The sequence below is a fragment of the Sprattus sprattus genome, assembly GCF_963457725.1.
Source record: "Sprattus sprattus genome assembly, chromosome: 4".
Lineage (NCBI taxonomy): Eukaryota > Metazoa > Chordata > Actinopteri > Clupeiformes > Clupeidae > Sprattus > Sprattus sprattus.
This window is the reverse complement of record NC_137923.1, coordinates 29,307,992-29,319,432: the sequence shown is the minus strand read 5'-3', so window position 1 is coordinate 29,319,432 and position 11,441 is coordinate 29,307,992. Positions and strand designations below refer to the sequence as shown.

The window sequence follows — 11,441 nt, the reverse complement described above, 5'->3', positions numbered from 1 at the left end:
ATAATGGTATGTGCTTATAAAATAATGTACCAAGTAATAAATGTTGTATTACGTATACAGTACTCGCGAACCAGTAATATCAAGTGGGGCAAAGTAAACAAAATATCACAATAATGCCTGAAAATGATTAGGATGATACAGATTCGAAACCTGGTTGAGTAAACAGCAATTAAAAAGCACAGGCCCATCAAGTACCGTTGTCCTTGCAACATCCATAAACAGGGAGTAACCATGAAAAAGAAAAAGTCTTATTGAGTGGCAATGACATCAGTGAAAATGAGGCTTTGATCATTGAAGTTCATGGGATTTATTTTCAAATGTTAGAAAGTGAATGGAGCACCACTGGTCATAAGCACACTCTCATGTGGAGCTGTGCCGCTGTAACCACCTTCCGCTTAGAATGGGTTTGGATCAAACCTTTATTGTTTGAGAACTCTAATTCTTTTACAATACAGTCATTTCCTCTTTTGTTACGTGTGTGTGTGTGTCTGTGTGTGTGTGATTTGATGAGTAATGTACAATGGCATGTTCAATCCGGTAGACACACAGCCACAAAACATTAAATATATCCTTTCTACATGTCAATGTTCTCTAATAGTGGGAAGTACTGCGCCGTTATCGTAAGTTTATTTCTTTTTTTCTCCGTCGTCTTCTTTTGAACAGCACAGTTTCTTCCCTTTTGTGTGAACAGAAGCATTAGTTTGTTTGTTTTCTCTGTTCCGAAAGTGCATTTGAAAGATTGCGTTTGACCACTGCTCCATGCGGCTAGTCAGTCAAGAAAAAAAAAAAACTATTTAAATGTAATTATCGACAGAGGGTCATACTGTGAGTAACAAACAGCATATAACCTACATTTCCCACCAAGACACGTATCAGGAAAAGTAAATTAAAGAAAATATAATATCTATATGCATGCCATGAACATTCCTCCATAGACATTTATAATAAATGTATACTTTCAGAACCTTACAAAGTAATTAGGCTGATTATGATACAGTATTTTTCCACAAATATGGACATATGCGAATAATGCTGTGAACTAATATATAACATCCAAATACTTTTAGTTAATTGTACAGACAGGTATGAAGGCTTTTTGGCCAATATGTTTAGGGCATGCCCTGGTAAAGAAAGGTATTTGGTCCACAATTTACAAATCTTCCGGATTTAAAAAAAAAAAAAGAGAGAAAAAAGGAGAGAGAGAAAGAGGAAAATATGGGGTCGAGGGAGAGCAAAAACTCTCATGATTATGACGATGTCTTTCCGGTTGCTGATCTCTTTTCCTTCGCTGATGAGAATCATAGATGACGTGAGACTGTTTTTTTCTTCTTGGTTTTGTTTTCAACATAGGCAATATAAACATATACAATATCTCACAACTTAGCGACACTAGACTTTCTTGTTCCACGGCACTGCCTTCACTCTGTAGAACTTGGTGCCAAGAGGAACCTTGAACCGGTTCTGAGCCTACAAAAGAAAGAACATGTTGCTGTTAGAGTAAGCGTCACACCTAAAGCACCCTAAACAGCCAATCAAATCCCTGATACTGTCAACAGATTTAAGTAGACTTCTGAATTAAATATAAATTCTAACTTATTATTCTTTTGTTTTCAATATTTCAATGAAAATTACAAACCCTATATCTCACCAACCTCACTAAACGAACATTTTACAACAGTATCTCATTTTCAACAGCATGAAAACCCTTTGACATGCAGGTATGTTTTACTTAACATGTGACTACAACATATCTAAACCTTCAGCACACATTGTGTGTCTTGGGTTTGTCTAATTAGCCATCCTTTACCTTCTTTGCTTGACAATATTCCTTCTCCATGACTTTCCCAAGAACCCAAGGTCTTCGAGAGGCGCCCAGCGCTGTAACAAAAGCCACATTCATCAAGAAATGCTCTACTTGTACACAAAGAATTCACAAAATACAAAACTAAGTACAAACACCATTTCCTCTTTCTCACTTGCTCCAGCACAAATGTTTAAGAGCGCTTAAGAATGCTAAGCGAGTCATTTCAAATGAAAGGATGCCAAACGTTTCAAATGCATTTCAACACGTTGCATCAGATCGTGACTAAAGGATCTCCAGGATGTGTTCCGTGAGATCCTTGGAGCTCATACACATGGCACAATTTAACAACACACACCCCACTACAAAAAGAAGGGCCTGGACTGAGGCTTAATCTACGTTTCCAAGTGTATATATGACATGTCTTGTAGTGGCTGACTTCACTCTATACATAAAACAGACAACCATTTTGTCTTTGGCGTGACACGACGCACCCAGAGGCAGCGTTCTTCACGTAGAAGACACATGGAGAGGTGAAAGGGGGTACAGCCTGAAGCAGCTTGTGAGCTGGTGAGGTCTCATCCTGTGACCTCAGCGCACGGTAGCACTCCTGTATGTGGGTAGCAAGTGCGAGCTCTGAGACAGACACTTTCTCTGCCATGCTGGAAGATCACAACGTTGAACATGTTGCTCCACTGCAATGCTGCCAGATCATGTCACGGATGGCAACATGCAACAACCATAGCGAGTTAATGCTCTACTAATGTCTTATACAGAGCACTCTTTCTTTCTCGCTCATCTTTCCTTCAATCTCTTCTTGTGTTCGTTTCTCTTTTGGTTTCTTTATTTTCTTTCTCTTTTTTTTTTGCAAATCAACAGAACAAGTAATATTGAAAAAAAAAAATTTTCACAAGCACTTATGGTAAACCCCCTACACTTGTCTCAGCCGTTTTTGGCCCTGGAGCGCTGATTCTTAAAAATGCTCTCTTGTCTACAAAACCTTTTCTACATATCAGCCTTTCAGAAACACAGGAACCTTTTCTACATATCTGCCTTTAAGAAACACAGGAAACTTTTCTACATATCAGCCTTTCAGAAACACATGATTGCCAGTAAATGCCACATGTATGGGAGAAGGCACTGTATAGTATGATGAGGGGGGGGTCCAGCTATGTTATCCATTTGTGTCATGTTCCGATCAGGGTCCTTGTCTGTCTCAGCGGACATGGCCAACACACTTCGGTATTAATTCAAAGCACTCCCCATGGTCTCCACCAAGACCTGAGTGAATAGAGTAGCTACAGTGTGCGTGCTTGAGTGGAAAATGGATGAGTGGTGATGGTGTCTGTGTGTGTCTGTCTGTATGTATATGTATATGTGAGTGTGTGAGTGTGTGAGTGTGTGAGTGTGTGAGTGTGTGTGTGTGTGTGTGTGTGAGAAAAAGAAAGGATGAAACTAACCTGGTTTGAGGTCCAGTGCACTGAGGGACTCTGAGTGGAGGAAGTAGAGGGTGGGGCCCACGGTGAAGAGGACGTAGTTCTCATGGCGCTCGTCCAGGATGATCAGCACCAAGTCTCCTACCTGGAAACTAGAAGATCAAGATGATCAGCACTAAGTCCCCTAACCTGGAAACTATAAGGTGGGAGCAGTGATAGAAGTGATATCTCAGAATATCATATATATGTATACACACAGGGGCATTCAATGACTCTGAAGTATAGATAAACTCTATCAGTTTAAGTACACTTGAATGGACGCATGATCGCATCCTTAAAGACGTTTGTCAAAAAAGGTTACACACCATTAGAAATTTTAAGGTAACAGTAGTAATGTTGAACATGTCAAAAGATAAGATCGCATGGCCTGGAATGCTTACTCTCGAATAGCAATTTTCTCCGAATGTCTGGAAGACACTGAAGACATGCTCTGGGACATCTGAAAAGGAGAAGAAGACACAAGGTCAGTAGACATTATGGAACAACATCTACTTTTTACGGAGACAACCTCCCTAAAGTCACAGCACATTCAGTTTACAGTTACGGTCAGGGCTAGCTTTTGTGTCAGAGTGAGGATGGTTTCACACCACCACAGAGGTAAACCTGATGAGCATCAGGCAGCAACTCCACTCTGGCCTGGGCTTGACAGTGATGCCATCTAGTGGTCAATGCCAAAGTGACAGCCAATCAAACACCCTTCCAGGCTCACTAGTGCAAGGTTGCGGTGCACCAGGATACAGGGTTGTATGTTATAAATGATCTATGGCTCAACAGAGACATCTATGATGCAGTGGCAGTGCCTCCATTTTGTTGTGTGTGTCATCCTGCATTTGATGGATATTTCCCCCTTTCTTATTTTCAATACTTTTACACAGATGGTGCTTAAGTGGAATACACATCTCAATTCAAAGTTGTTCAAACTTACTTAAATATATAGCTGGTGCTAAAGAATGTTCAGTAATATTCTATTCTTTTCCTGTTGTCAGACTTGAAGAGAATATATGAAGATACCTGACAGCAATGTGGAGTAGACCTCATTGAGAATGAAATGAACGTTTCCACAACAGTGACATTGCCCTTGCCCTTGTCTTTGCTAATTGCCTTCCTAAGGTCTGGTGGTCAGGTCTGGCTTGCGTGGTCTAGCTAACTATACTGCTTCCCTGCCATCTCTGTATTGTACTTGCTCTCTATGGTCACATGAAACAAATAATATGACCAAATTCCTATTCCTTAATAGTGTTTTACTTGTCACTTTGCTAAATATATTACATTTTACATAGCTAGCCTGTTCAGGTCTGGCCAATTCATTTATCAACCAAAATTAATTTATCACAACAAGGTTGTGACCTTTTTTGTTTTTATTTTACATAATATTCATTTACAAACACATACTAAATAGACATTCCTATTTTTTCAATTCATATTTCAATTTTCAATAAATATCTGACAGATGATGATGATGATGTTTTTGGGTCTGCTAGGACTGAAATTGTAATTTTCCTTGGTCATTTATGAGGTAATCCAAGATATCGCACTGCCCCTTGCCACCCCGCTCCTTTTGGTATTTAAATAAATGAGAACATTATCCAGTACGTTAATCGTCTATTAACACTAATAGGTGTATCTGGTCACATTAAGTTAATGCTTGTGGACACAGTCAATGCATGCAGGGGAGTCTTTTTCCTGTTATTTCTCCTGGGCAGACAGTTGGGTGAGTGCACCTACTCAATTCCCAACATATTTGTTTCTAATGTTATGTTATTAACACACAACAAAGGAGCTCGGCTCATCAGAAAGCTCACCTGAGTCTTGCATGGCTCTACTGTAAATAAACTGGCAACTGCCTCTCTCATTAGGAGATTAAACCTATCTGAAGAGAAATGGTCCACAGGGGAACCTAATTGAATTACATGAAACGCCCGTGTGCACTAATTAACTGCCATTGATAACTCTGCGCTTACTCTCTCTGGCGACAAGCAATTTGCCATTGCTACCATGAGGGTCTTCTTAAGATAATTCTCTTTTGAAGGGGACATTAAACCGGCCATGACAGAGCAGAGCTTAGGCAAAGCTGGGTTTGCTACACCTTTTCAAGGCTTTGTTTTTCTAAAGTGTTACCAAAAAATCACAGAGGTATTACGATATGTGGATAAAATTTCAAAATTAAAAAAAAAAAAGAGAGAGAGAGGGAGAGAGGGAGAGAGGGAGAGAGGGAGAGAGAGAGATCGTTCACTCTGTGACTCAGTTTGCCTCCCTGACAATGACTGAGTTTACTGGTTTGATTTACAACCCATCAACAACTGCAGCATCATTACAAAGCCAGAGTGCCTGACAGCAGTTGACAGCCCTAACTGGTTTAGCTGAAGTCTGTTAGAGTGCCTGTGAGAACTGGTCTCAGGTCGGACGAGTTTATGAACACAGATGTGGAGAAGAGCTCCTTTAAAGGTGTGGAGAAGCAGGTAAGCACTAGGAAGCAATCTGGCACTCCGCGCCTGGGCGAGACGCTCCACTTTGTGAATGAGGCGCGCCTCACCTATAGGACGCGATCTGGCACTCTGCGCCTGGGCGAGACGCTCCACTTTGTGAATGAGGCGCGCCTCACCTGGTGAATGAGACGTGAGATAAACGTTGTTGAGACTCTTATTAAAGATCTTAGCCTACTATAAACGTTGTTGAGACTTTTTTTAAAGATCTTACTCATTCTCGTGGTTGAAAGTCGGTAACAAAACAGAGACAAAAACACAGATCTTACTCATTCTCGTGGTTGAAGATCTTAGCCTACTATAAACGTTGTTGAGACTCTTATTAAAGATCTTACTCATTCTCGTGGTTGAAAGTCGGTAACAAAACAGACAAATAGCTACACGGTCAAGCAATGTCATTTATTTGTTTAAAGAAGTAGAAATAGAAAATACACTCACAAAAACACACAAAGACGTGTAAATCACCCTGGCCATTGCCTTTGAATGAGGTGTTCAATATGCATAGTGCTCTAGGTGACTAAGTTACTTATTATTATTAGTATAGAAACCACAAACAGTTTCTGAATGCTAAATTCACCTATGTGGACCAAACACTCCTGTTTACAAGGTTCAGAGTAAAAAAAAAAAATTCTAAAATATGTACATTGTGTTTTTGTTCAAAGTCTGAGCACCTCTAAAACAAGATTCAATTTTAGTGTCTTTAGATTTAATTTTAATAAAACACTTTTTAAATACATTCCTTTTACTGCCATTGTATTATTGCTGAGGTGTTCTAGACTAGAGTATTCATTCATTCATTTTAATAAAACACTTTTTTACTACATTCCTTTTACTGCCATTGTATTGTTGCTGAGGTGTTCTAGTTTTAAAATTGTTGTCCCTATTCATTGTATTTCTATCATATCATGCCTCTTACCTCATATTCATATATCATATCATGCCTCTTACCTCATATTCATTGTACTTATATCTTATCATGCCTCTTACCTCTTATTCATTGTATATATCATATCTTGCCTCTTACCTCATTCATTACTTCTGTTGCTACCTTCACCTGTACTGCATCTGCACTTTGCATATACCTATATTGTATCTGCACTAAAAACCACTATTGCTGCCAATGTTACTACTGCTCATACCCCATATAACCTTTGCCTGGCAGAAGTAAAATCCCTTTTCCTTATGCTGTCCCAAATTACCTGATGTCCCAATATACCTGAATTCACCCAATGCCAATAACAAATGCCATTGCGCGCCAGTGTTGTAAATGTTGTACGAAAATAATCTGTAACTTGTGGAAGTTGTATTGTTAAACGGTGAGTATTTTGGTAGATTAAAGTGTAAACTTTGAATACAAATGCTAGTACAACTTCTATACATTATCTGTAAGGTTGTGAGTGTGCAGTGGTAATGTAAGTTGGATTCATAAAACGTATTTTAGGAAATAAATTACATTGTTTTGTTACCGACTTTCAACCACGAGAATGAGTAAGATCTTTAATAAGAGTCTCAACAACGTTTATAGTAGGCTACGTGTAGCTATTTGTTTGGTCTTTGTGAGAATAAGTAAGATCTTTAATAAGAGTCTCAACAACGTTTATAGTAGGCTATGTGCGCCCGCGCCCCTGCCTCTAAGTGATGCAATACGCCTCAAGCACGCCTCAATCACAAAGTGGAGCGTCTCGCCCAGGTGCGGAGTGCCAGATCGCGTACCGGAACTTAGCTCGGCGAACAGCTCCTTTAAAGGTGTGGAGAAAAGCTCCTTTAAAGGTGTGCGGCGATGTTGTGTTGTGTGGGGGAGGACATGACATGAGGGTGTTTACCAGTCTCTGGCTCAGCCGTTTGTTCTCCTCCTCCTTCATGTGTAGAGTCTGCAGTACACACAGGAAATACACCGTTAATTAACTTATTCATCGCAACATTTGCTATGATTAATAGAGATTAAGACTGAAGCTTGTAATAATGGATGTTTACATGTAAAATCACGGAATCAATGTAGAATTATCAAAAATATTTTCATTTAAATACTGTTTATTAGCATCTTTTTAACTTTGAAAACAAATTCTCTCCTTATGAATTCAACCCCTGTGTCAGGTGTATGATGGATGAGCAAAGATATTTTTGCTTTTACATGTGCACTAACAGAAATAATATCTAAACCCAGGTTAAATGCAAATGACAGCACTGAATTAAATATATGTGTAAATGTACATTACAGTTTTTCTCCATTGCTTTGGGTAATTTCACGAAACAGAAATGACATTCTCGAAAACAACACGTGCAAACCTCCAAACCACTGGGCACTTGTTCACAACAGACTGGAATTTCTCATTCCTTTAATCACATTGCAATTGTATTTGCACATCCTTGTAAATGACAAGTACAATTGCCTACAGTTTGCACACATTTCAAATGATGTAGTACATCACAAAATGGTTAGGTTAAATTGCCTTCCGTTAGCCCAATTACCAATTGAATATATCTTGCTGGTCTAAACTGACTGTTGTTTCTCAGTCAAGTCGCTGTTCTCTGCAAAACATGTTGGCATAATTTCCTTGTGCACATCATCACCTGCAAAGTAGTTCATTCCACTGTCAAAATCCTTCAGGCACATAATACCATGAAAAACATCAAGCTATATACTGTAATATGGATCTCTTGGATCATCAGCTTACAGTAATTTTCAGGTGCAACTAGAACTTGACTAATCAAGGGGGAGATTCACACATCCGATCACCAATCACACAGTAAGTTTAGTTAGCTGACAGGTCCTATCCAGGAGTATAAATGCTTCCATCAAATATCTAGAGCTTGACCAAGTTCAGTACAATTTATGAACATGGAAGCACCTGGCTAGGGAAACAACCAAGAGCAACTGCCTGTTTGAGAAAGAGGAGGAAGAAGAAGAGGAGCAACGAGGATGTCCTAGGCCAGCGCGGGGGCGACATCACCATGTGTGATGCCATTTTAGAGAATGGTGTAGTCACCCACATTCCCAGTCTTGGCCCATACAATACCCAGAAGCTCCAGGTTGTGTTGTTAGGCTATACATCATTTTAGTTTTGATGTGCTTATTGTATGACAGTATATTGTGCAGCACACATTTTCTGTTACTGTAACCACGATGTATGGCAATAACAGTAACAATTTCCATGGCAGTATGAGTGCAGTATGAGTGCTACCTTGTAGGCTACGCTTGAATTATTATTTTTTTCTGTTTGATACACAAAGTATTCTGGAAAGAAAACATCTACTGCAATAAACATTCAGTGACAAAGGACTGAGCCAAGATTGAAATGTGCACTTGAGGGATATTTCTATGGTCCATTGCCATACTGACAAAACATCTAAACGTTTTGACCTGCAGAGTTTAAACAATGCCAAAAGGACTTTTCATTTTGGGGGCACTGACTATTTGTATGAGAAAAGGAATTCGTTTTGACTGATGAGTTGTCTGTTTTGGGAGAGATATGACCTTTTGCAGGTGTGCCTTAGTGTTTTGCTAAATCATCTAGGTCATTTTGGCAAATGTATTTAAGCCCTGAGAATGTGCTTTTTTTGAGAGATGAGCCACAGCAATCGAGAAGGAACCTTTCATTTTTCGGGCAATGACTATTCATATGAGAAAATGATTTGGTTTTGAAGCTTGAGTAAACTGTTTTGGGTGAGATATTACCTTTTGAAGGTGATCTATGTAGTTGTGCTGAACCATATAGGCTATTTTGCCAAATGCACTAAGATTTTTGAGAATGTCATTTCTGTTTCGTGAAATTACCGTAATTTCCGGACTATAAGCCGCTACTTTTTTCCCACGCGTTGAACCTCGTGGCTTATACAATGACGCGGCTTATTTATGGATTTTTCCCACTTTCACAAGCTTAATGCCTGAGGGGAGGCAAACAGTACCTCTGCCTTAATGAAGGGGGCGTGCGAGAGCCTGAAACTGGACTTTCAATCGAAGCGTGAAATGTTAAACAATGGGAGATCAATGCCGGAGCTAAAAGGTATGCTTCAAACGACGGGACAGAAAATAACTCGATCGACAACTCACATTTAAAGCCAAATTGCTTTTGAAAAATGTTGGAACCTCAAGAATAGATTTTGGCTTTAGACGAAGAGCAGAGACTAAAGCGTGAGCAATATTCGCTAAAATGACATTGTATATCAGAGTGAGCCCTTGCTCTGTCGATTTCCCATTAATTCTCTTAGGATTGTTTATATCTATGTGAAGCCATTTAACCGTACACAAGTGGTTGTTATCACGTAGAACCCAAGACTGCTTTTCAAATGGTGAGATGATTTTGAAAAATTTAACTTTGCAGCTTAAGTTGTGTGTCCTGGTTGTTACTGGTTATCGAATTGCTGTGCTAGCTAAGGAAACTTTAAACAACATTAGCATAAACGATTTCAGTGGAAGAGTTACATTTGCATGAAATGATAGCTAATTATCTAGTATCCTCGATTTAACTCATACAATTATAATGGGAAGGGGTAGAAGCCCTCAGGGTGCTGTGCAACTTCGTATGAAATAGTTCATATTCACACATATTAACACGAGTTCATCACAAGCTAGCAGCTGCCAACTGTATGTACCTTACCTTTGTGTGTTTTTAAGAATGACAATATGAAATATGATTAACAACCAGTAGACAATGTGCGATCTGCCAATTGGGATGGTGATGTTACATGTTGCTGGTGCTTACACCTTTGGCTAAAACAACACGGTGACATAACTGTCTTTTATTCTTTTATGGTCAAGATCGGAGATTTTGAACCCAAACCAGTTCCAAACGATAGAGGTGCGCCCTTTCTTTTTAACGTCATCATCCTGCTCTTGAACAACATCACTTTCTGCGCGTGCGCTCATCCTCGATCGTTCACTTTTGCACTTATAATAAGCTATATATTTGTATAATATTAGTACGTAGCCTGCCTACTAACTGTTCTTGTTACAAGCCGTGTTTCGTTATAGCCTGTGTAAAGTTCATTTGTTTTCAATGTACCGGTCGGCACCTGCGGCTTATAGACATGTACGGCTTATTTATGTTCAAAATAAGTATTTTTTACAAAATTCAGTGGATGCGGCTTATATTCAGGTGCGCTCAATAGTCCAGAAATTACGGTACCCAAAGCAATGGAGAAAAACTGTAAGCTGATACGACTCTGAGCCACGTAACACATACCACTGTATAAGCTCATCTAAAAGAAATAGTGAACTGTCATACAGTCCTTGGTTAAACACTAATTAACAGCTTAACAGTTAAAAAACCTGAAAACAGTCTAGTAGTGTATAGTGAGCCTTACTAAAACCTGTGTCTGACAGACTCACCCGCTCCAACATGAGGATCCGCTGCTTCTCCTCCGACAGCAGCAGCATGTTATCACTGAAACACAAAGACAAACAAGTCACTGACAAGGGCAGTGTTGCCTCTAACCATACAGTGTGCTGTGAAGGCCAAATTACTCACACAGTGAAATCCTTGTGTCTCTCTCTCTCACTGTCTGTCTGTCTGTCTGTCTGTCTGTCATTCTGCCTCTCCAACAGGTTGATAATATGTCCATCCTCATCTCAGACGGTTTAGGCACCTCTCGACTAACTGTCTGACCTCTCTGACAGCACATTGAGCCATGGCTGAAACACAGCTTGTGTGCACTCACTAG

General features: G+C 39.6%; 1 protein-coding gene across 1 annotated transcript in view; it reads right to left on the bottom strand.

The window, feature by feature from the left end:
• Positions 1-203: 203 nt before the first annotated feature.
• Positions 204-11,441, bottom strand: part of rb1cc1 (RB1-inducible coiled-coil 1) — a 36,217-nt gene continuing 24,979 nt past the window's right edge. Inside the window, exons 19-24 of the mRNA XM_080836899.1 lie at positions 11,110-11,164; positions 7,604-7,651; positions 3,678-3,736; positions 3,262-3,389; positions 1,808-1,878; positions 204-1,467 (exon numbers count right to left, since the gene is read on the bottom strand). Of these exons, the coding sequence (XP_080693025.1) occupies positions 1,390-1,467; positions 1,808-1,878; positions 3,262-3,389; positions 3,678-3,736; positions 7,604-7,651; positions 11,110-11,164 (439 nt within the window). The 3' untranslated portion in view covers positions 204-1,389. The remainder of the gene's footprint in view (positions 1,468-1,807; positions 1,879-3,261; positions 3,390-3,677; positions 3,737-7,603; positions 7,652-11,109; positions 11,165-11,441) is intronic.